This window comes from Nicotiana tabacum, chromosome 18 (genome assembly GCF_000715075.1).
Source record: "Nicotiana tabacum cultivar K326 chromosome 18, ASM71507v2, whole genome shotgun sequence".
NCBI lineage: Eukaryota > Viridiplantae > Streptophyta > Magnoliopsida > Solanales > Solanaceae > Nicotiana > Nicotiana tabacum.
The window spans coordinates 119,333,269-119,359,867 of NC_134097.1; the positions used below are offsets into that span (position 1 = coordinate 119,333,269).

The following is a 26,599-nucleotide window of genomic DNA, read 5'->3' on the forward strand; positions in this document are numbered from 1 at the left end:
CTGATAACTCGTCCTTTTCTTAAACTATGTTTGTTATCCCCCCCCCCCCATAGGGCATAACTGAGATGGGTACGGCCAATTATACATACCTCTGTTACCATTGAATATAACTCAAAAGGCTTACATTCCTCTGCTTGAATTATAAACACCGTTAATCTTCATTAACTGGGCGCCTCGTACTTTTCTTCATCTTACTTCTTTTACTTATTGACACTTGTATTTACCTTCTAAAGCTCTTATTGTCTTTCACCATAAAGGTGGATAGGCATTCTTACCTTAAGGCTCCTTATCAAGAGGCTTACACCTTTCAGTACGTACATGATCTGCTGAAGACCTCATATTTACTTATCATAAGCATGATACAAAGTCGAGTTCCTCTAATTCAGCACTTCCACAGCTATATCTCTTATTGATCATCTTTCTGAACATAGGCATCGTCTTATTACGAATACAAAATAGAAGCCCGGGACTTGAATTCTTATAAGTGAGCTCTACCATACGATCTAGAGTAAGAAGAAAGAGTGATAGTCTTAAATGCCCTATAGCCTCCTGCTTATAAGTGTGGTGCACGACACACCCATAAACAAGACTCTACTAGACATGGCTTGTAGACTCCCTAGGACAGAACTGCTCTGATACCACTTTTGTCATGACCCAAACCGATGGGCCACGACGGGCACCCGGTACCTTACTCAACCGAGTACCAATGTAACGTATCTTTCATATTACATCATCATATACACGTGACATACGAGCCTAATAGGCCAACATTATTATTTACAAACTCAAAACAAAGGACGACAAGGCTGTACAATCTTTTATATACACGACATATGTCTACAAGCCTCTAAGAGTACATAAATGTCATAAAGGTCAGGACAGAGTCCCGCCTTACCAAACAATACACGTCTAAATCATACTAACCAAACGAGCAACTCCGAAGTAAATGGAGTGCACCAACATCTTTCGCTGAGCTGATAGCCTACTTGGAGGGCTCTCGACCTGTCTATCGGGACCTGCGGGCATGAAATGCAGCATCCCCAAGCAAAAGGGACGTCAGTACGAATAATGTACCGAGTATGTAAGGCACATAAATAAATACATAAGAGGCATGAAAGACATATAGAGTACATGACTTAACCTGTAAGTCTGAATAACTTTGTAAATCATAAATTACTTTGAGCGTCGTGCATATGCGAATGAATGTCATGTCGTGCATAGGTACATATTTCATAACATCATCAACCTCTGAGGGCATCCCATCATATCATATCGGCCACTGTAGGAAAAATCATCATCGTATACCAGCTGATCAGGTGGTGGTGCGTATATAACGTCATAACCTTTCCCATATCCATATACATATATACATACATATATATGCGTATATAACGTCGTTTGAATCATACTTACATATATATGCGTATATAACGCCGTTTGAATCATATTTCGGCCACTGTGGGCAACATCATCATCATATACCAGCTGATCAGGTGGTGGTGCGTATATAACGTCGTAACCTTTTCCCATTCCATATACATATATTTACATATATACGCGTATATAACGTCATATGGTTATGGGTCAATGCACATGAATGCAATGCATGAAAAGTACGTCAATAAAATCATTCGGAAGGTCATAAGACCACTTTGCCTCTTGAGCAATATCATAAAGTAACATCTTTTCAACTTTCGTATTTTTCTGAGACCCATGAACAGATGATAAAATATTATGACACATGAGAATTAAAGAACATAGATATTTCTATTACTTCTATGAGTAGAGTCACTTATGGAATTTGTGCATTTGCACGTTTCATTCATATCGTATGGATCGTGCCAAAAGAAAGAAGGGATAGTCTTAACATACCCGTTTCTGCAAAATTCTTGAACGAAAACTATGCTTGAATCTTAGATTGAAATTTGAACTGAATTTCAATCGAAATTTTTGAAGTGTTGACAAAATTGATTCTCTGGTTCAAGACAACATGCGATTGTTTGGTTTTGCGTTTTTGGCTTTGAAATTGGTTTCACGTTTTGGCTTTGAAATGTTGAAAAATTTGATTCTTAAGTTTTTAGTTCCTTAAGAATCTCACTCACGTTTATTTTTGTTTGGTTTCTAAAGACAAAAGGTCTTTTTGAAACTTTAAGAATCAGATTTTGGTTTTTGTTCTTTCATGTTCCTTATGAGTCATTAAATGACTTTATGTTACATTGCCACATAATGAAATGACTTGAAGAGTCATTCTTTTAATGTGTGGCATGTTTCCACGTTACTCTTTAGGATAATTGATTAAATTTATCCACTTATTAGTTAACCGGGTAATGTTTCATTACCCGGTAATTAATTTATTACCCGCAAAATTTAAGAATTATCACAAATTACTTAGAATTCTATTTATTTTTAAAAATACTTCATATATACTTTATATATTATACTACCGTGGTCATATGGTACCTTGCATGGTACTAGTTCATAATCATCGGGTGTTATCGCTCGACCCGTATTTTATTCCAAATTGATAACTTCCAACGAAACTCGTTTTCTTTAATCTGTGTACCCCTTTATCCTTCATAACACTTATTTATCGCCTGTTATAAATAGCATAAGTACGTTAACGTCAAGATGATCTCATCCCCGAGTCTACGTCGGTTATCTGAAAATGAAATTTTAACGTACAATACTTCAGGGTGCAACATTGTCGTAACTTAATACTGCAAAGCGTAACATCACCGTAATATAATACTGTGGGACGTGACATCTCACTATCGGGCTCTCATTAATTTATTTATGGCATATTTTCATGTACGAAAATATGGGGTGTAACATATGGTCCCGTACAAGGATCTGCACAAAAAGTGTAGAGTGTAGTATCAGTACAACTGACCTTATGTACTGGTAAGTGCTAAGCCTAACCTCGGCGAAGTAGTGACGAGGTTAGGACACGACAAATAACATAAACCTGTGCAGTTAAATAATATACTAACAGAATAACAAGTAATAAAAGCTAAGCAGAAATGAACGGGAAGGAGCAACATGCTATGGGGGTTCCAACATACAGAATCACAACAATAAAGAAAATCTAAACAGCTAGTACACTTGAACCGATAACAACAAATAAACACAGTAAACAGAAAATGCACGGCATTACCATTCGTGCTTTTACTCTCAATCCTCACCATGCAATCAATAATAGAAACGTGCACGAGATCACCCTTCGTGCTTTATCACTCTTCCTCACCATATGAATATAGAAATGTGCACATCATCACCCTTCGTGCTTTATTACTCTTCCTCACCATATGAACAATATAAATGTGCACGGCATCACCCTTCGTGTTTTATCACTCTTCCTCACCATATGAATAATATAAATGTGCACGGCATTACCCTTCGTGCTTTATCACTCTTCCTCACCATAAGAAACAACAGAAACAATAATAACCCGGCAAGGGCATCACAATCAAACAACTTCGTTTCATCACTCAATTTCACAACAGAAATCTCAACTGAAGCCAATACTCAACCAATATCCAAAACCAGGAAAAAAACATAATAAGACTTGTTTAACATGAGTAATAACTAGTTTAAGCAGGAACAATACATACAAAGAAACACAACGGTCACAAGTATAAGACTCCCTTGCATGCTATGACCTGACAACGATGTATAGATACTCGTCACCTTACATATACATCGTACTTAACAAGTAAACAAGTAGAAAATAAGGCAACAATACCTAATCCCTCAAGCTAGGTTAGCCACGACACTTACCTCGATTCCAAGGCCAAGCTCAAGCCTTAAATACCGCTTTTCTCTTAGTTTTCACTTTCAATCCGCTCGTATCTATGCATAATTACTTATTAACACCAACTAATGCCAAAGAAACCAATACTAATGCATGATTATAGATTCTCTAACATTTTCCCCCAAAGAGTCAAAAATCGATCCCGGACCCGCTTGGTCAAAACTCGAAGTTCGGACCAAAACCCAATTACCCATTCACCCCCGAGCTCGGATATGCAATTGGTTTTAAAATTCGATCTCAATTTGAGGTCTAAATCCCCAAATTTTAAAATTCCTAAATTCTACCCAAAAACACCTAATTTTCCATGAAAATCCCTAAATTTTGTGATGAAATCTTGTAGAAAGATGAGATAGATTGAAAGAAAAGAGTTAGAAATCGTTTACCTATGATTTGGGGAAGAATTGGTCTTTGGAAAATCGCCTCTAGAAGTTTAGAGTTTGAAAATTTAAGAAATGAATCAAAAATCCCGTCTAAGTCCCTTTTTGCACAGTTACAGATGTTACATTTACGACCAAAGCTTCACCGAAACTCGCAAATGCGAGACAGGCGTCGCAAATGCGAACCTGTTGCATTTTTGCTACTATCGCAAATGCGAATCCTTTTGTCGCAAATGCGAAGATATGTTCGCAATTGCGAACTCATGGTGTCCTAGGTCTTCTTCGCAATTGCGATAAAGACCTTGCAATTGCCATGACTGTTAAGCTCGCAAATGCGAAGCCTTGCGAGATCAGAGGCCTGACACAGGTATCAGCTGCAACAGCAGATTTCTAAGTTCCAAACTTACTCCGTAGCCTATCCAAAACTCACCCGAGTCCTCCGGTCTCCAAACCAAACATGAACACAAGTCTTAAAATATCATATAAACTTGTTCATGCGATCAAATTGCCAAAATAACATCTTAAACAACGAATTTAACCCCAAACTCATTAAATCCTTAAGATCACTTGAAATTTCTATTTTCACAACTAGACGTCCGAATCACGTTAAATTACTTTCGTTTTTTCACCAAATTTCACAGATAAGGTTTAAATATTATAATGGACCTGTACCATGCTCCGGAACTAAAATACGGACCTGATACCAACAAGTTCAAGCATTGTTCAATTTCTAAACAAAATAACTATATTTTTCAGTTAACAATTTTTTTCAAAAATTCATTTCTCAGGTTAGGGACCTCGGAATTCGATTCTGGGCATACGCCCAGGTCTCATATTTTACTACGGACCCTCCGGGACAGTCAAATTACGGGTACAGGTCCGTTCACTAAAAATATTGACCGAAGTCAACTTAAATCAATTTTTAAAGGCAAACTCAATATTGTTTCTCAAATTTTACATAAAGGCTTTTCGGAAATGCGCTTGGACTACGCACGTAAATCGAGGAGGAAGGAAATGAGGTTTTGAAGACCTCGAAACCCCGAATTGGATCTTAAAATACGAGATACATTTTGGGTCATCACAGCTCAAAGGAGCAAAGATTGAATGGATATTCCAAATGTTGATATAGTATGTACCTTTGCAATAAAGTATCGGAAGATGAAAGCAATACTTAGCAGTTAAAGAGGCTACATTAGTACAAATTTATTATCTACTAGTGATATAGCCCGCGCAATTGATATATTGTAAATATTTTTTATATAGAATTGATTATATTTTTCTTGTATATTATTTTTCTTGTATATGCATATAGTCACTTTTAATGTGTATGTGTATTACAAATTGAAATCCATTTAAAACGGTTAAAAGAAGTGAAAAACGTAACAAAAGTTGGAGCCATAACTCGGCAAGGCCGTAAAGCATGAGTGAAGTGACAGCAATTAAACATGTATCTTTAATAGTCCCAATCACATTGAACAATTGTAGAAGCAGTGACAAGACAACAATTTTAACAATTCAATAGGCGATACTCTAAATCACCAACTAAAGATTGTAATAAAGGTTAATCTTGATATATCATTGCTATCTTCTCGCATGAGACAATTTAAGAAAAATATTTAAAAAAATAGGAATTCAAGCAAACTTATTAAACAGAGTGATTATAAAGAAGAAAGGATGAGCACGATAGACTGCAACTGAAAAGGAAAAGAGGATGATGAAGCTTATAATGCTATTGTAGAGGAGGCAATAAGTCATTATGTCACTACTAAACGAATGTTTCAAGTTGAATAGGAATAAGGTTTGTACTAAGAGTTTTTCAGTATAATTTGACTGTTGTTTTTCTCAACAGATCTGATGAACTAAATTTTTCTCTAAATACACTTCATAACTCTGGAATCCAAACTCTGCAGCTACTTTTGTTAGTATGATGCGACACAATCCAATGGAATGAATAATCTGAAGTTGTCACAAAATTCATGAACAATTATAGCCAAAAACTCGTGAGTAATACCATAAGTTTGCTCTGATTGAAAATCCTTGAAGAGAAGACATTCTATATTGAAGTCCATTCTTGGATTCAGACTTAACTTCATTGATAGAAACTACATGAAGCACACATACAGAATTCAGCTACCTTTCTAAAGTTTAACTCACATCATTTGGAACTTAAATTGAAACTAATGACTAATATTTGAGTTTTTGAAAGATTTGAAAAACTAAGGTTGAAAATATTTTAAATTTTACTCTTTTTTGGGCAAAACAAATAAAAAATCATTTATCCAAAAAAATTGAACACCAAGTTTGCAAAGTCCGATTTTGCACACTCTAAAACTAATGTCATCTAAGTAATTTAACCTCAACTTGGCAGTGGATCGGATTGCACCTAGTTAATAATCTCATCAAGCATCAATAGTTTTTCCGGATATCTATTTAAAAAACCTATAAAGTATAAACTTACCTATCAGAATTCTATATATTTTTCTCTTAAAATTAGGCTTCTTGATAGACTCATAGCGATAACATCAGCTAATAGTTGTATCTCTAACAATGAACGGGTTGAGACGACTCGTACACCCAATAACTGTTGTAAAAATTAGAAAGTACGTATATATGTTTTCTACTAAGTAAAAGAAGTAAACCTAGTTTTTGCTAATTCTGAAAAAAACAACGACGTAGAATGAATTGATAAAGATTAATGACTTCAAAGAGAGCATGGGAGTACCATCAAAGTCCGAGGGCATTTTTCGGTGATATGAGAAAGAGATGCCGTCAGTATCTGGCCGTTGAAGCACGTCCAGTAAGCATCCGACATAAATGTTTGTGACAAAATTGAAGATCAGACCAAATTTCGTATATTTCTCGACAAAAAACTGCCATATGCATAACTAATACACAAATCGCATTGAACTGCTAGTTTTCAAATAATAACTGCATAAACAATGAATGAATTATGACTGAATAAAACTTCCTAACCTTTTTATGGCATTGCTTTCTACTGTTGTTATCTTCGTCACTGCTAAAGTGTACAAGTAAGTTTAGATGTTAATGCTGAAAAAGAAGAAAGCAAAATTAAAGGTGTCCACAAGAAAATAAAAAAAAATCTGAAGGTGATTATGATGATTGTGTCTCAACTGCTCCAAACCCACATCAAAAGGACGATAAAAGATCACCAGAACCCCTGCAAATTTGAAGAAAAAGGAAGAAGAAGGAGAAAGGTACTGATATTTGTTGGTTTCGTGGGTAAAGAATATTCAGGAGTGGATAAAGATTAAAAAGTCTGTACAAATTTTAGAGAGGATATACGTTACATTTGGGAGAGTAATTAATAAGAATTTAAAGTGAAGTAACTATTCAGGGGATGGGAAAAGGCATCTTCTTTGATGCTGGAGCATTAAAAGAAAAGGAAGAAATGTCAGAACAAGGAGATAAAAGAAAAATAGGTATACAGGTTTTAGAGGTATGCCACATCAACTATGTGAGGCTCAACTTTATATATATACTAGTAAATTTATTTGCGCTTCGCGCGGTCATAAAATTTATTTTAATAAAATATTAAACCCTAATAAGTATAGACATTTCTAAATTATGAATGATTTATATTTATTTCAGCACAATCGCTTTCTCTAACATTGTGATCATATGGATAGATATGTAGTTTTAGGACTGCACCTGCCTCTTTTCGTATTTTATATTTCTCAAAATTTCAATCCTAAAGACAAATCTAACTGCGTAAGCAAAATTGGGCCATATTATTTCTGATATGTATAATCTAAACGGTAAAAGACATTTTCTTTCTTTATCACTAGTATACGTACCGCATCGTTTCAAAAAAAAATGATATAGTAGAAACATGTCTTTATTGTAGATTAAATTTAGCGATCACATTCAAAAGAATTAAATCAAAAAATAAATATATAAATTTCATGGGATTGTATCTATGCGAGGAACCACCAATATCTATGCACAAAAACATGATTAGCAAAGAAGGTTAGATAACTGTAATAAGCCAAAAGGTAAAGTAGATTTCCAAAAATTCACTTCTAGTTCATATACACATCGTCCATAGTTGCAGGGAAAGTAAAATAATGATACAAAATCTCAACCAATTGTGACGACCCGGCCAGTCGTCTCATGAGTTACCGCTCCATTTTCCCCATTTCTGTTTCTTTATGCTTCCTTATCCGTATTTTGTGGTATCGTATTGGTCGGATCAAATCCGGAATGATTTTGGTAAGGTTTGAGACACTTAGTCTCTTTTAAGGAAGTTTAAGTTGGAAAGTCAACCGGATGTTGACTTATGTGTTAGAGGGCTCGGATGTGAGTTCTGATGGTTCGGTTAGCTTCTGGAGGTGATTTATGACCTAGGAGTGCGATCGAAATGAGTTTTGAAGATTCGGAGTTGATTTAGGCTTGAATTGGCGAAGTTGAGATTTTGGCGATTTCCGGTTAATAGGCAAGATTTTGATATAGGGGTCGGAATGGAATTCTGAGAGTCGCAGTAGTTCTGTTGGGTCATTTGGGAAGTGTGTGCAAAATTCCAGGTCATTCGGACGTGGTTTGGTTGGGTTTTTGATCAAAAGCGGAATTCAGAAGATTTTAGAAAGTTTGGCTTCACTCCGATGTGTTTTGGGTGATTTGATGTTGTTTGAGGTGTTTTGATGATTGGAACAAGTTTGAATAAGGTATTAGGATATATTTGTGCTTTTGGTTGAGGTCCCGGGGGCCTCGGGGTGATTTCGGAAGGTTAACGGGAAGTTTGGATTGTTGTTGCAGCTGTTGAATGCTCCTTCTGGTATTTTCGCACCTGCGGATTGGGGACTGCAAGTGTGGCGCCGTATATGCGAGAGAGTGGCCGCAAAAGCGACCAGAGGTATGTTTGACTGGGACCGCAGAAGCGGTTAGGAGAACCGCATCTGCAATGTCGCAGATGCGGGCGAGGAACCGCAGATGCGGGCGAGGAACCGCAGATGCGGATGGCTGAGAACTTAAGTGATTCTGTAGAAGCGGACGTTGAACCGCAATTGCGGTACCACAGAAGCGGGTATGGGACCGCATATGCGAAAAGGTCTGGGCAGAAGGTATAAATTGTCTTCTTCGCGAAATTTTGATAAGTTTATCATTTTTGAAGACGGGAAAGAGGCTAAGGCATAGGATTTCAAGAGGAATCAAAGGATATCAGTTGGGTAAGTTCCCTAAGCTTAATTACTTGAGTTTAAGATCATTTTTTCATTGTTTAATCATGGTTTTAGTGGAGATTAAGGGTGAAAATTGGGGAACTAGGGCTTGAGAACTTAGGCCTTTAATTGAGGATTTGAAGGACTATTTGGGGTCGGATTTCTGAACTTTTGATATGTATGAACTCGTAGGGAGATAAGGAATCTATTGATGTAAAAATTATTGAATTTCGAGACGTGGGCTCGGGGGTCAGGTTTTGGTAATTTCGGGATTTGTGCCATTTATTGATTGTTTTCGCTTGGGCTTCGTTCCCTTAGCATATTTTGACGTCCTCATTCTGATTTTGGATAGATTCGATGCGAGTGGATGCCGATTCGAGGGGCAAAGGCATCGCGAGCTAGAGATTTGACCGGTTCGAGGTGAGTAATGATTGTAAATGCTGCTCTGAGGGTATGAAACCCCGGACTTGCACATTGTTATGCTATATTGAGGTGATGTACACACTTGATGACGAGTGTGGGGTCGTGCACTGTTGGGAATTGTGACTTGGTCTGTCCCAAATGACTATTTTACCGCGTATTTGACTGAAATCTATTTGCTATCATCATGATTTGGGCTGAATGCCATATTTGCGCCTTGTGCCAACTATTTGAACCCCTCGGGGATTTTTACTGGTATTTCCTCACTATTTTGACTTTATACTTGAACTCAGACTTGTTATATTTCACTGTTTTTGTACTCAGCCAAGTTTACTGTTTTAACACTTAAATGATCTTTTAAATGATATTTTGGGCTGAGAAACATGTTTTACTACTGCCCGAGTGGCTTTTGAGGATTTTTTTAGACTGAGTAAGGCCGAGGGCCTATGTTGTGAGGAAATATTTAATACTGATTATGAGATCGAGGGCCTGAGATATGTACGCCACGAGGTGGCTTGATTGATATGAGGCCGAGGGCCTAGTGTTGACGCCACGAGGTGCTTGATATTGCGTTTGGGCCGTAAGGGGCCCCTTCAGGAGTCTGTACACCCCCAGTGAGCGTCGGTACCCATTGTGATGTGAGATTGAGCCCAAGAGGCTGGTATTGTTCTATGTGATTGTCCGAGAGGCTGATACTGTTCTGAGATGTTGCCCGAGGGGCGGATTTGTTGATACTGTGCCCGAAGGGCGAGCCTTTATGTGTTTACTTTTCATAATTGACTGTCAATTACCTGCTTAATTATTGAGAAAGGCTTTTCATGAAGTTAAACTTGAGTTAAAGGATTTTACCTATCTTGCACTGATTTACTGTTTTTAAATGGTTTTACTGCTTCATTATAGAATGTTTTGTGCCTTACGTGATTTCTTGCTTTCAGCCTTTATTTACATTTGTTACTCACTGAGTTGGAGTACTCACTTTACTCCCTGCACCCCTGTGTGCAAATTTAGGCGTAGCAGGTCCCGCTCCTGAGTGCTGATAGCTCCCGGCAGATATCGGAGTCCACGAGGTAGTTGCTTGACGTCCACAGTCCCGTGTTTCTCCCTCTTTATCATTTCTATCTCTTATCAGACATTTGTAATAGTTTGCAGACATTTTAGACTTGTATTAGGTTTTATAGATGCTCATGACTAGTGACACCCCGGTTAGGGCTGTGTATAGGTGTTCTTCCGCGTATTTATGTTATCATTGTTATTTCGGATTTATTTTATCATGTTTCGACCGTTTCTTAAATGCTTAACTGTTAATAATTGAAAAATGAAAAGTGTCTACTGGCCTTGTCTTCACGAGAGGCGCCATCACGACCGGGTCTGGGTTAGGGTCGTGACACCAATAATCAAACATATATTGATAGTAGATATAAAATAATCGAGAGTTTTGTTATAGTCAATTTGGATAAACACCAAATCCAAGAGAACATATGTGTGATAGAAGGCAGCAACATTCAATTTTTACTATTAATTACATCATTTCTAAAATAAATTAGCAAATTTTGTGTAAATTTGGATAGCTTAGTTGTTACAACATACTGGAGTAATGCTACAGAAGTACTTGGCTTTAAAAAGGATAAGTCCACCTGAAAAAGCAGAAATTTGTCTCAAGTTATTATCAGAAAAAATAAAGAACAATTATACATATGTGTAATTCACAGTAAAAAAGACATCACCTTTTATTGTGGTGTACTTTGGATCAGAAGTATATGAGAACATGAGCAAGTCAGTCATGTTGGTTGATGATATAAACGATGACTCACATGGATAACTAAGATCTTGGAAATACCCAATCCTTGTTATCATAATCTATATAACATTTTTAAGTCTCACATGAAATGCATACATTAAAAATATTAATTCTCATCAAGATTTTATGTCACTTACAGACATAACAGTAATGTTGTTGCAATCAAAAACACCTTCATTAGAAGCTACATGTTCCTTTACAGCTGAGGCAAAGTTCTCTGTTGCATACATAAGGTAACTTTTCTTACCTGTAAAAATAAATGTATGTTGCAGACTATTAGATGAAATAATAAGTAGAACATCTGGTACTCTTAGTGAAACAAAAGAATGTGAAATGTTAGAAGATTTTACGAACAACATGTTGCCTTTATTGCTCCAGATGAATCCACCCTCAACCATACATACATAGTTGCATTATGGCAACACTTATTACAACCATTCTAACGACTACTGCTGCTGAAAGTCCACCAGCACGAACAACTATCTACATCAGAAACATCTCGAATGAATTTATACAACAAAGATATTTCTTTGAGCTGTGAAAATAAAATAAAAAACATTTATCAGCCTTTCGGCTTTGATCAAGTGAGGAAGATGGGGTTTTGCTTAACTCGCAAGCCCACGCCTTTTCATCTCTACCCCCACCCACTCACCCAACACACTTAAATGAAACACAAGAGTGGAAAGGATCTCTAACCTTCTCATGATCCCAGATGTTCAGTATAAAAAGATCTCGCCTAGTTTAGTTCCAACTCATGATGTTATTTCTTCAATTCTTGGGAAAAGAGTCAGATTAAATCTATCATTTAATTAATTTTTTTGCAAAATTAGTGTGTTGTGTGTGACTCTCAAGTACCACGAAAGCCATCTACAAACACAAAATAATGATGCAATAAAGTGAATAGGCAACATCATGAAGAAAAAATTAGACTACATAGTTAGTTGGTCAGAAGCAAACCTTAGACATCAGATCAATAGAATGTTCTTTGCATGTTCTTTATAATTTCCTCTTCGTCAGTAACCATAATAACTTTTAAGACTTCATCTTTGTTGTGATTGTTGGAACTCTTAACCTCAACTTTAAACATGTACCTTTTTTCAATAATATTTTATATTTCCATTAGACATGAAGAGTCGCCTGCAGCATCAGAAGTCTAACAAAAAAAGACATAATGAGTGTGGTTAACAGAAGCTACAACAACAAAAGTAAAAAATAAATATAATACGGTGTACAAATTTTGTTTGTTCCTTATTAGAATCGATTAAATTGTTACAAAGATGATGCTTTAAATCTCATAGTACGTGTTTTATTAAGCATAAGCTAAATTCGACGAATAATACACTAAACAAAGCTACTAATATTAAAAGAGTAAAGTAGAAGATGGAAACTAAAATGAAATCATAAGTTTTCTGATGCAAAATGCCTCTTCGTTCGTAGCCTCACTTTTACGGTCCATCAAATGTTTCACCTACTGATCAAGTAATTATAAAAATATTCTTCAACAGATCGTCATGAACCATCATGATCCGGTGAAGAGTAGCACTATTGGGGCTCCCCTATTAGTTAGTAGAACTTAATAACACTAGTTCTTAGTTCTTGGGCACGTGCTTTGCATGTGTATATCATGTTAATTAGTACAAATATTTTAAAATATTATAAATAATATTCCCTCATTTCCAATTTATGTGAACCTGTTTGACTGGGCACGGAGTTTAACCAAAAATAAGACTTTTGAAATTTGTGGTCCTAAACAAGTCAAAAAGGAGCTCAGAGTATTTGTGTGGTTATAAAAGCTTCTCATTAGGGGTAGAATTGTAAATTTAAGCTAAATTGTTACCAAATTTAAAAAGGGATCATTCTTTTTAGAACGGACCAAAAAGGAAATAGATTCACATAAACTGAAACAGAGGGAGTATTAAAATAGACGATGAGTTAGACGAAGTTCGAAGGGAGAAAATGCACGCTCTAACCATGAATAATAAACTTACTCGATCAATAATTATTATCGTTATAAACACAATTTTACTGAAATTGCTAAAGTAAAGAACACAGAAATTAAAGAAGAATTAATTAGGAGAATGAAAGAATTCCTATAAGGAAAAAAGAAGAGTTGCTGCAGTAGAAAAAATCTTATGGGAGAAAATAAAAGAGAACATTTATTTTAAAAAAAAAAAAAGAAATAATAAAAAAAATACCATAGAAATGTATCATATATGATTCTTAAAGTAACATAAAATTCCTTCTACTGTCACCACTTAAATATCTACTTTCATCATCTTTACTATTGATACTTCACCTTTTCAACAACAACAGCAGCTCAGTATTGAAACTTCACCTTTTTAAAAGTAATTATTGACAGTAAATTATCTAGAAATAAGAAAAAATTAAATATTAAAAGAAAAAACAAACCATTAAATGAAATGCTAACTGAGAAATAAGGAAAAATTTATTTTGTGTCTCATACAACTGACACTAGTTGTATGAGACAACTTTTTTGTCTCACAGTTTTGTGGACCTAGATTTTTGTGGACCCAGAAGTGTAAGATTGGGGTCCACAAATTTGTGAGACAAAAAGAAGTTTCATACAACTAGTGTAAGTTGTATGAGACATAAAATAAAACTTCTCGAGAAATAATAACTCTAAAATGCACAGGTGTCGACTGTTGAGTAACAACATAATCAAATGAAGGAAAAATCTGATGATTTTGTAGAGAATTTGATTTACTAATTATTTACGTTTCACGAAAACTTAATTTACAATAAGAAATGAAAGAAAATCTAACTAAATATATATATGACTCTTCAATCCACTCATGCAATAAAAGGTCAATTTTAACATAATTTCTAATTAATCAACTGCGACAACTGACAGGTTCTTATGAGCCTATTGAGGATTTTCTTTTTTTACTCATTATGAGATTGACAGATTTTCCAATCAATAAAAAAACTAACTTGGCAGGAAAGAGTAAATAAAACACTAAACATTAACAGCGAAGAAAACTTCTAGAAAAATTTAGCACAAAAGAAAATGAACAAAGACGGCACTATTTAAGCAATCAAAAATAAAAATCAAATGAAAATATCAGTTTACACAAGAATAAATCAAATAAAGTTTAAGAAATGGTTAAATGCATATCCCAAAAAATTACTCGATGCTTATTACCTTTTTTTGGTATGTTCATACTATCTTTTCATGATTCTAATGTTAAATTGTCAAGCAGTTTTCCATAAAAGGAGTTTTTATTCTTTGATTTTTAATTTTAGCTTTTACTATTTTCATATCAATTATTTATATCATTGGAGAAAAATAATATCGATACATAATTCACCATATATATGAAAGTCACCCACAAAACCAAACAACATGATCACCATGAGAATGATTGCAAGCACTATCTTGTCGAATTAGCAAAGCTCATATAACATGTAACAATGAAAGAAATATGTTTACCTAATTTGAGAGGAGTAAATGGGTATTGTATGTCGAGATGGAACCAGATGAATTGTTGAATTTAGTTCATTGTCCACTGATAATAGGTGAATTTAACTATAATTAGGCTCTAAATAACCACCTTCTTGTATAGTTTGGATGATAAAAGTGATAACAAAATGCTCTTATTAGTATTTTTCATGCTTTGCAGGTTATATATGACCAGAGAAGGCTATGGAGTGCTTTTGGGATCAAATATGGAGAAAAAGAGGTCGATCGTAAAATTTCGTCAAGTAAACCACGCAAAACAGCTCAAGTCAGAACTGAAAGAGGACTGTCGTGGTTCCACCGCGACCGCGGCAGAACCGCGGTAGAAGTGGGCTGCAGACAAAGTGAGAATCAGAAAGCATGTTTGGCCGTGGTTTGACCGCGACCGCAGCGGAACCGCGGCGGAGGAGGAGAACTTTAGGGACTAAAGTGCAAAACACGGGATTTTTAGCCCAAAACCCTATTTTAAACACTAGACTTCGCTCAAGAGAGGCATGTATTGATTTGGAGAGTATTTTGGAAAGGAAAAACAATTGTGAGAGATCACCCAAAACATCTTTCTTCTTTTCTTTGATTTTTCTTGCAAGTTTTATGATGAATATTGTTTTAGTTTGTTTACCCATAGTTATGAGTAGCTAAATCCTTTGTCTAAGGTTTTGATGGAACCTGTTGGGGGATGAACTTCTTGTTTATGTGAATACAAATTGCTAGTCTCAATCTTTATTTGTTCAACTTTGTGCATGTTGTAATTGACAGGATCCTCAATTAGCTGTGCCTATTTAGTGTGCATAACTCAGGAGAGAGTGCATATTTAGGTTATTGTTGAACAACACCACTCCCAAAGTATAAGAGGGATCTATAACTGCGGGTTTAAAGGCAGGATTAGGGATAACGAAGCCTTGAGTGCAATCTAAAGTGAACCGTGTTAATTAGAGCTAGCTAGTATATCTCGGGAGAGTGCATTGAGTATATTACTGTGCTTACTCGGGAGAGATTTACGGTAAGATGAGCGTTCATGATTGATAGAGAGGTGTTGGTCAATTTGTATGAAGCATAAACAGAAGGGATTCCATCAATAGGGGAAGTCATTACCTTAGCGTTTTCTCATTATTTTTTACAACCTTAGCATCCTTAGGTTACAGCTGTTTATTTACTTGCAATTTTAGTTATTGAAGACACCATCAACTATGATTCAAACGTTTGGGGAAATTGGTTCTCAAGAATTTAGTGGGTCTAAAGATAGTGATTGATAGGTTAACTCTCTGTGGATTCGACTCTGGGCAGAATACTCAGGTTATATTTGCAACGTCCGCAGGGTCTTTTTTGTAAGGCATGGTTGGGCGTGATCAAATTTTGGCGTCGTTGCCGGGGAGTTAACGGAATTATCAATTACCATTGATAGAAATACAAAATATCTTAGTGTAGTCAGTTTTCTCTACACCAAATTTGTGATTGAAATTTTTGAAGGTTGTTGACGTGGTTGCATAGGTGTATGCCTAGAAACTCTACGAGGACTGGAGAACTACTTGAAGGACTCTCAGACCCCGAGAAAACATTCCGGGTATTGAACCGTGCCAACAAAAGACTTCAACAACCTCATCAAACACACAAACTCGAAATTGACATGGGTGACGTAGAATGTCAACGGAAACGTCAGATATATGGCACCTCATGTGCCTGAGACTGCACTATATGACTGGGCACAACCCACAGCTGACAATCTGGCCACTGCCATTGTTGTGCCCGCGATACAAGCTGAATCGTTCCAAATCACGAACAACATGCTGCACTTGCTGCAAAACAAGGGACTATTTTCTGGGACACCAGCCGAAGATCCTCAGCAGCACTTGAAGAACTTCCTGTCGATTTGCAAAACTCAAAGGCAACCCAACGTAACTCCGTAAGCAATCAGACTGTTATTATTTCCATTCTCGGTGACAGGAGCTGCTCAGATCTGGCTAAACTCACTCCCCATAAACTCTATAGAAACTTGGGATGAGTTAGTCAAGCAATTTTACATCAAGTTCCACCCGCCCAACAAAACAGCTCAACAAATTTATGAGATCGTGAGCTTTAAACAGAAACCAATGGAGACACTGCATGAGACATGGAGTCGGTTTAAAGGAATGTTGGTTATATGTCCACACCATGGTATTCCAGATCAGATGTTGGGACAACGGTTTTACATGGGACTGTCAGATAGCATGAAGAACATTGTAGATGCCTCAGCTGGTGGGGCATTTTTGAGCAAAACCTGGAGAGAAGGTCAGAGTCTACTTGACAAAATGGCTCAAAATTCGGGGTGGACGACGAGGAATGCACCTATCACTCCAGTGGTGCACTCAGTGCCTTTTGACCCATCAAATTCCATGGCTGAAAATGTGGCGACCCTCTTGACACAGATGAGCATACTCACCAAAAAGGTGGAGGAATCAGGGCAGAAACAGCAAGTGCACATTGTAGATACTACCAATGGGGGCTTGTGCACATCTTGCATTAGTCAGCCAGTTGGTAATCCTTGGAATGCAGAACATGATCATCATCATCAGCACCCTGAAGACATGAACTATGTGTCAAACTATGGAGGCCAGAGACAGGGCAATCAGAACTGGGGTCAGCAAACTCAGCAGCCATACAGACCGCCTCAGCCACAGTACAATGCTGGAAGCATGGGAGGTATGAGACCTCCCAAAAATATGGCACCTTATCCAAGGCCACAGGGGTACAACAATCAGCAGCAAGGGTATCCCCCACCTCAGCAACAACATGGTGGAAGGCAAGAAGATGGGTTCACTAGACTTGAAGCAATGATGCAGCAGGTTATTGGGTCCAATGCAAAAATAAATGAAAGAGTAGATGCACATGATGCAGCAATCAAAAATATTGAAGTGCAATTGGGCCAAATTTCAATGTCTCTGAACAATCGTCCTCAGGGGACATTACCTGCAGACACCCAGATTAATCCAAAAGATCAGAGCCCAAAGCAGCTGATGGCGGTGAGTCTCCGTAATGGCAGGGATCTAGATGTAGAACAAGAGAGAGCTCGAGAAAATATACAGGCTGAGACATTCATTCCAGTGCCCATTGAGCTGGATGAGTCTACGATACTGACAGAGGTGACAGTCCAGCCTGCTCAGGAAGAAAAGAACATTCAGCAGGAGACCGAGAAAGTAGCTGAGCCAGTTGAAGAGCCAGTAGTTGAAATAGTAGCTGACAAAGAGAAGTCCCAAGTGATTGGGAAGAAGAGACCTCCTGCACCCTTTCCACAGAGGCTGGCCAAGCATCAAAAGGAGGAGCAGTATAAAAAGTTCTTTGAAATGCTCAAACAAATCCAGGTAAATATTCCACTGGTTGAAACTTTAAAGGAGATGCCTGGGTACGCAAAAATGATGAAGGACTTGATGTCCCGGAAATTTGATTTTCAAGACTTGGCTACGGTTACACTTACTCAGACCTGTAGTGCAGTGGTGACGAGACCTATTGCTGAAAAGTTGTTCGATCCATGTAGCTTTACAATTCCATGCACTATTGGGAATTTTGCCTTTGCTAAGGCGCTCTGTGACTTAGGGGCCAGCATTAATCTTATGCCCTTGGCTATCTATAAGAGGTTGGGCATTGGGAGAGCTAGACCCACCTCCATGTTGTTGCAGCTGGCCGACAGGACTGTGAAGCATCCATTCGGTATCCTTGATGATGTGCTTATTCAGGTGGGGAAATTTGTGCCCTGCAGATTTTGTGATCTTGGATTGCAAAGTGGATGAAGAGATTCCTATAATCGTAGGAAGACCATTCTTGGCCACGGGGAGAGCTCTGATTGACTGTGAGACTGGGAAGCTCAAAATGAGACTCAATGATGAGGAAATAACATTCAATGTGCAAAAGTCTATGAGGCGACCAAGCGAGTTCGCCAATTGCTCTCTTATTAATGTCGTGGATGTAATTGTAGAGTCTGATGATGAGGTGTTGACAATTGAGGACCCTCTTGCTGCATGTTTGATGAACTTAGATGAAGTGAATGGTGAGGATTTGGTGGAATGGGTGTTGGCATTGGAAGGTAGAGGGTTCTGGGAGAGAAATCTAGAGTTTGAGCCCTTGCACTTAGAAAAGAGAGAAACTCCTCCAGCTAAGTCATCTATTGAAGAACCACCAAAGCTGGAGTTAAAGCCATTGCCAGCTCACCTCAGGTATAAATTTCTGGGACATGACTCCACATTACCTGTTATTATCTCATCTAGTTTGTTAGATGTGCAGGTTCAAAAACTTTTACAAGTACTAAAGGAGTGCAAAATTACCATGGGGTGGACCATGGCAGACATCAGGGGGATCAGCCCCGCCTACTACATGCACAAGATTCTGCTGGAATAGGGGCACAAACCTTCCAGGGAACATCAGAGGAGGTTGAACCCCAACATGAAGGAAATGGTGAAGAAGGAGGTGATAAAGTGGTTGGATGCGGGAATTATTTTCCCAATCTCTGACAGCAGCTGGGTGAGCCCAGTGCAATGTGTTCCTAAAAAGGGAAGCATGACGATTGTGACAAATGACAACAATGAATTGATCTCAACAAGAACCGTCACAGGCTGGAGAATTTGTATGGACTATCGAAAGTTGAATCTAGCCACCCGGAAAGACCACTTCCCACTTTCTTTCATTGATCAGATGTTAGACAGATTGGCAGGGAGGTCACACTTCTATTTTCTGGATGGGTACTCAAGGTACAATCAGATCTCCATTGCACCGGAGGACAGAGAGAAGACCTCCTTCACATGCCCATATGGCATTTATGCCTTTAGACGGATGCCCTTTGGCCTATGCAACGCACCTGCCACATTTCAACGGTGCATGATGGCCATATTCACTAACATGGTTGAGGACATAATGGACGTGTTCATGGATGACTTCTCAGTGGTGGGGAATTCATTTGATGAGTGCCTGATAAATCTGATGCGTGTGCTGAAACAGTGCATCGAGACTAACTTGGTTCTGAACTGGGAGAAGTGTCATTTCATGGTACAAGAAGGCATAGTCTTGGGGCACCGGGTGTCAAGCAAGGGAATAGAGGTGGATCGCGCGAAAATTAATGTAATAGCAAAGCTGCCTCCACCAACTTCAGTCAAAGCCATCAGAAGCTTCCTTGGACATGCCGGTTTTTACCGGAGGTTCATAAAAGACTTCTCCAAAATCGCCAACCCTCTCTGTAAGTTGTTAGAAAAAGATCACTCGTTTTTGTTTTCTGATGATTGCAGGGTAGCATTTGAGGAGTTGAAAAAGAGACTGGTCACAACACCCATCATAGTTGCCCCCAACTGGGAGCAACCGTTTGAACTAATATGTGATGCCAGTGACTATGCAGTGGGAGCAGTGCTGGGCCAGCGGAAATACAAACTAATGCACCCAATCTACTATGCTAGTAGAACGTTGAGTGGAGCCCAGTTGAACTACACTGTGACTGAAAAGGAGATGTTGGTTGTAGTGTTCGCGCTTGACAAGTTCCGATCCTACCTGATAGGGTCTAAGGTGATTGTATATACTGACCATGCAACTCTTAGGTACTTAATTAAAAATAAAGAATCTAAGCCACGCCTGATTCGTTGGGTGTTGTTATTGCAAGAGTTCGATCTTGAGATTTGTGACCGTAAGGGCACTGAGAATCAAGTCGTTGATCATCTATCACGACTTGAGGGAGCTGAAAATGTAGTTGAGGTTGAGGAAATACTGGAAACTTTTCCAGACGAGCAGCTGCTCGCCACCACTCATCAGGAAGCGCCATGGTATGCAGACTTTGCTAATTACCTAGCCAGTGGTATAGTTCCTCACGACCTTTCATCGGTCCAAAGGAAAATTTTTTTTCGTGAAAGCTGCCAGTATTACTGGGATGAACCTTATCTGTTTAGAATATGCCTTGATAATATGATCCGGAGATGCGTCCCCGAGATAGAGCAATTTTCTATTTTGTAGGCTTGTCATGCATCGGCGTATGGTGGACACTTTAGAGGGGTTAGGACAGCGGCAAAGGTGCTAGAGGCTGGATTCTTCTGGCCGACAATGTTTAAAGATGCGCACCTATGGGTGAAGGGCTGCGATGAATGTCAGTGGACCGGGAACATTTCCCGACACCACGAGATGCCCATGAACCCAATTCAAGAGGTGGAAGTGTTTGACGTCTGGGGGATTGACTTCATGGGTCCCTTCGTCAGCTTCTATGGCAATAAGTACATTATTGTTGTTGTAGACTATATGTCCAAATGGGTGGAAGCTGCGGCGTTACCCACTAATGATGCAAAAGTGGTGGTGGGATTTCTAAAGAAGAATATATTCACCTGCTTTGGGACACCACGAGCAATTATCAGTGATGGAGGCACTCATTTCTGCAACAGGGCCTTTGAAAAGTTGCTTTCTAAGTACGATGTACGCCACAAGGTGGCTACTCCTTACCACCCACAAACTAGTGGACAGGTTGAAGTGTCCAACAGAGAAATCAAGAGTGTGTTAACCAAAACTGTGAACGCCATAAGAACTGATTGGGCGAGGAAGCTAGATGATGCACTCTGGGCTTACAGAACTGCCTTCAAAACTCCAATTGGTATGTCACCATACAAGTTGGTGTTTGGGAAGGCCTGCCACCTGCCAGTGGAACTTGAACATAAAGCGTGGTGGGCATTAAAACAGCTGAACTTAGACATGGAAGTTGCGGGCACGTCAAGAGTCACTGAATTGCATGAGCTCGAGGAGTTCAAATATCTTGCTTTTGAGAGCACAAAATTGTACAAGGAGAGAATGAAGAGGCTGCACGACCAGAACATTGTTGAGAGAAATTTCAAACCCGGGGACATGGTATTGCTATACAACTCAAGACTACGTCTGTTCCCAGGTAAACTTAAGTCACAATGGTCTGGACCATTTCGAGTAGTTGAAGTTTTCCCTTCAGGAGTTGTTGAGATTGCCACAGAGAATGACTCTCGTACATTTAGAGTCAATGGTCAAAGATTGAAGCCATATGTGGGCATGAGCGAGAAAAAGGAAGTGTCTGCGCTGCACCTGACTGAACCACAGAGGTCGAGCGAGCCTTAATTGCGCTCATCCTACGTCGTACCGCGATGTTAAATCAGGCGCTGCGTGGGAGGCAACCCACGAAATTGTTGTAAGTGTAACACATTATATGAAAAAAAAATCAAAAAAAAATAAATAAAATAAAATAAAATAAAACTGCCCAGACTGCGGTTCAACCGCGACCGCGGTACAACCGCGGTGGGAACCCCTCTCTGAACTTCGTCTACCGCGGTTCACCCGCGACCGCGGCAGAACCGCAGCAGACCCCGTCGAGCCCAGGTATGCAGAAAACCAAACAACATGATCACCATAAGAATGATTGTAAGCACTATCTTGTCGAATTAGCAAAGCTCATATAACATGTAACAATGAAAGAAATATGTTTACCTAATTTGAGAGGAGTAAATGGGTATTGTATGTCGAGATGGAACCAGATGAATTGTTGAATTTAGTTCATTGTCCACTGATAATAGGTGAATTTAACTATAATTAGGCTCTAAATAACCACCTTCTTGTATAGTTTGGATGATAAAAGTGATAACAAAATGCTCTTATTAGTGTTTTTCATGCTTTGCAGGTTATATATGACCAGAGAAGGCTATGGAGTACTTTTGGGATCAAATATGGAGAAAAAGAGGCCGATCGTAAAATTCCGTCAAGTAAACCACGCGAAACAGCTCAAGTCAGAACTGAAAAAGGACTGCCACGGTTCCACCGCGACCGCGGCAGAACCGCGGTAGAAGTGGGCTGCAGACAAAGTGAGAATCAGAGAGCATGTTTGGCCGCGGTTTGACCGCGACCGCGGCAGAACCGCGGCGGAGGAGGAGAACTTTAGGGACTAAAGTGCAAAACACGGGATTTTTAACCCAAAACCCTATTTTAAACACTAGACTTCGCCCAAGAGAGGCATGTATTGATTTGGAGAGTATTTTGGCAAGGAAAAACAATTGTGAGAGATCACCCAAAACATCTTTCTTCTTTTCTTTGATTTTTTTTGCAAGTTTTATGATGAATATTGTTTTAGTTTGTTTACCCATAGTTATGAGTAGCTAAATCTTTTGTCTAAGGTTTTGATGGAACCTATTGGGGGATGAACTTCTTGTTTATGTGAATACAAATTGCTAGTCTCAATCTTTATTTGTTCAACTTTGTGCATGTTGTAGTTAATTGACAGGATCCTCAATTAGTTGTGCCTATTTAGTGTGCATAACTCGGGAGAGAGTGCATATTTAGGTTATTGTTGAACAACACCACTCTCAAAGTATAAGAGGGATCTATAACTACGGGTTTAAAGGCGGGATTAGGGATAATGAAGCCTTGAGTGCAATCTAAAGTGAACCGTGTTAATTAGAGCTAGCTAGTGTATCTCGGGAGAGTGCATTGAGTATATTATTGTAATTACTCGGGAGAGATTTACGGTAAGATGAGCGTTCATGATTGATAGAGAGGTGTTGGTCAATTTGTATGAAGCATAAACAGAAGGGATTCCATCAATAGGGGAAGTCATTACCTTAGCGTTTTCTCATTATTGTTTACAACCTTAGCATCCTTAGTTTACAACTGTTTATTTACTTGCAATTTTAGTTATTGAAGACACCATCAACTGTGATTCAAACGTTTGGGGAAATTGGTTCTCAAGAGTTTAGTGGGTCTAAAGATAGTGATTGATAGGTTAACTCTCTGTGGATTCGACTCTGGGCAGAATACTCAGGTTATATTTGCAACGTCCGCAGGGTCCTTTTTATAAGGCATAGTTGGGTGTGATCATCTACTCACGATTTATAACAAATAAATAAAAAATGAGAGAAGGCTGACCTACATGAATATGCAACAAATATTGAAAACTGAAAAGGAAGTACAGTTCAAAGCTTATTTTCAATAAGCAATGGAAGATAAATCAATTATGAGAAGAAAAAGAAGCGCTGCAGGAAGACCAAGAATCATTTTTTTTTCATTTACTATGGCCATCTGAACGGCTCCTACGTTGCTATTTTTCCTAATTCTTTTTAATTGCATTAAATTTTTTCTTTTGTTATCTTTGAAGAATGCATATTTACATTTTTGCACAAAAATGTTTCTTAAAATAATGCTTGTTTGGAGGGTAAAACAGTCTTTCAAACTTTTGATGGATATTTTGGTCTTTTAACTTACACTTTAGGTATTCACACTTATAATATAGTACTAGTTTCTAGACACGCTGGTTACGCGTAAACCCCTTATCAGTAGGCATAGAAATTTCAAACTCACACAAGTAATATTTAAAATTATGTTTTGATTTATAAAATCCGAAGTAATGAATAAAGAGTAAATTCCTAAAAAATAATGTATGGATCCTATTTAGCGAACTAAACCAACGAAGAAGCCGTATTATATTTCAGGATAGTGAATTCGGTTGCATAGACAACATATTACATTTGCCGATTTCTATGTGGTGATTTTTACAATTTAATAAAAAAAGTTAATTGAAACATACTTCTCATTAATACATGAAGCAAGACTCTTTCCTATACAAAATTTGATACTTAGAACATTTGAAGTAAATGTTGTTCATATGTAGGAATGAAGATAGAAAAATATATTCACCGTGAGAAATTCGAAGGTTAATAGTTATGAAGAAATTACAAGTTTTTCTTAGTAAAAATAATTTCAAATAAATTTGTTGCAAAATCATAAAATCTGGAACCATTTTAAATATCAATTAAGTAGAAAAAGCAACTCTTCCTCCTCCTCCTCCAATATATGGATTATAAAAATAATAATTAACAAAATAATGTTTTCCAAGCGCTCCAAACAAATTCATCTTGTGCAATCATCTACTACTAAGTTCATCGTTGTTTTAATAAGTTGGAGACAGTTAGAGAATCTGAAATCTGTTCAACTATCCTATATATAGAAAAACATAAAATGCTTAATATATTCATCTCCAGATCATAATTACAAATGATTAGTTGGGATATCGATTTCAAAATTAAAAGCAAATCCTTTGTAAACTCATATTTAAATTGAAAGATTATTTGCATAAAAGAAAAAATTCGGACTATCTTCTCACTACTAAAATAAAATATATGTCCCGTCCTCACATCCTTGCTTTTGCATTGTTATGATTTTTCTCTCTCTGCATCTATCTTAGTAACATCATATTTAATTTTTTCTATTTCTTTGCTTCATATCAATTTATTATCATTTCATATTTGCCTTGGCCACATCAAATATACAGTATTATCAAGTAAAAAAAAAAAAAGGGATGAAAGAAATAAGAAATCAAAGTAAAAAATGCACCAGGTATAAATCAACGAAATTCGGGTACATGTACTCATAATAACAGTTTCTAATAAAACAATGTTACAACAGTATTAGAGTTACCTCGTCTTAGTTGACGACCTCCATCGAAGTACTCAAGATAATGCTAATTACTTGTTGTCTAACATTGGCATGCCAATAGCTGCTGCTTTTCGTCTTCTTCATGTCAAACTGATTTAGAAACTAATTTTATATATCAATAATAATATTATCAGCTGAGAACGGTACATGTATGGGAATGTCGAGACTAATTTGAAAAATGTATAGTTTCAAATTCATGTACCATAATAAATTCTCTAAAATCTCTTTATTGGCCATTTTTTTTTTTTTGTATTTCTAAATGGTATTTGCATTTACATCTTTGTACGAAAAGGGTTTTTGAAATAATGTTTGGGTAAAGGGCAAAACAATCATTCAACTTTTGATGTCTATTTTGGTCTTTTAACCCGACATTTTGGACTTCATACTTATAATATAGTATGATTGATAATTGTTTTCATTATCCTGAATAACCAATCATTTAAGTGAATACTTTGTGTTAAACTCTTTCGACTCTTCATACTTCTTACTGGACTCAACCTTGTATAAATGTTTTCAGTGTTAAGCTTCTGTGATTCTTACTACCAGTTAAACATCTCCAATGATCTCATAGAGTTTGAAATGTGTGATTTCACCCTTTTTTTTTTAATTTTGGTTTTCCCCTCTCTCCTAGAGTTTGAACAGGTGTGTTGAGGTTGAGGTACGCAATCACTCAACATCTAATACCTGATAGTATTCAAGACCTAAATAGAAGAATTTAATCTGTGGTTTGATTCTTAATTATAATTGTTACTGCAGCACGCAAAATTACCAATAACATTGAAATTGTACCGGTATATCAGTGGGGAAATTTATGCCAAATCATTAAATCTTCTGGTACCTCCAACTTAACAGACTCTTGGTTTATATCTTCTAGTTTCATATTGACTTTTGTTAAAAGGGAAAGTTTAAGAGAATGCAAAGGAAACTGTGGGCATGAACTCCATTAGCTACCTATGTAAGTAAGAGATCAAAAGGTAACCTTAGGCCTTCATAAAACCACTGAAATACTATCTGTAAATACTATGTAAAATAGTACCAAGACTATACCCATGTACTGGAGATCTTCAGAGTAATGGTACACTACTAATCTTTCTTTAGTTCCATACGCCT

At 37.5% G+C, this 26,599-nt stretch overlaps 1 protein-coding gene and 2 long non-coding RNA genes across 3 annotated transcripts; 1 reads left to right on the plus strand and 2 right to left on the minus strand.

Moving 5' to 3' along the window:
• Positions 1-525: 525 nt before the first annotated feature.
• On the minus strand, positions 526-2,141 carry LOC142172828 (uncharacterized). Its single transcript, XR_012701795.1, has 2 exons — positions 1,873-2,141; positions 526-1,016 (listed from the first exon to the last, which is right to left on the minus strand). It is a non-coding gene; the product is annotated as an uncharacterized LOC142172828 (long non-coding RNA).
• A 3,514-nt stretch (positions 2,142-5,655) lies between these two features.
• LOC107788040 (uncharacterized) lies at positions 5,656-7,637 on the minus strand. Its single transcript, XR_001648527.2, has 3 exons — positions 7,162-7,637; positions 6,911-6,964; positions 5,656-6,290 (listed from the first exon to the last, which is right to left on the minus strand). It is a non-coding gene; the product is annotated as an uncharacterized LOC107788040 (long non-coding RNA).
• Positions 7,638-21,295: 13,658 nt separating this feature from the next.
• Positions 21,296-22,129, plus strand: LOC142172665 (uncharacterized). Its single transcript, XM_075236331.1, has 2 exons — positions 21,296-21,641; positions 21,930-22,129. Exons 1-2 carry the CDS (start codon positions 21,296-21,298, stop codon positions 22,127-22,129), a joined length of 546 nt encoding a protein of 181 aa, XP_075092432.1.
• The last annotated feature ends 4,470 nt before the right edge of the window (positions 22,130-26,599 follow it).

Coding starts and splice junctions, on each gene's coding strand:
- LOC142172665 (XM_075236331.1), top strand. CDS start 21,296: ATGTCCAAATGGGTGGAAGCTGCGGCGTTACCCACTAATGATGCAAAA. Junction 21,642..21,929: donor TGCCTTCAAAACTCCAATTG/GTATGTCACCAT, acceptor GTCTGTTCCCAG/GTAAACTTAAGTCACAATGG.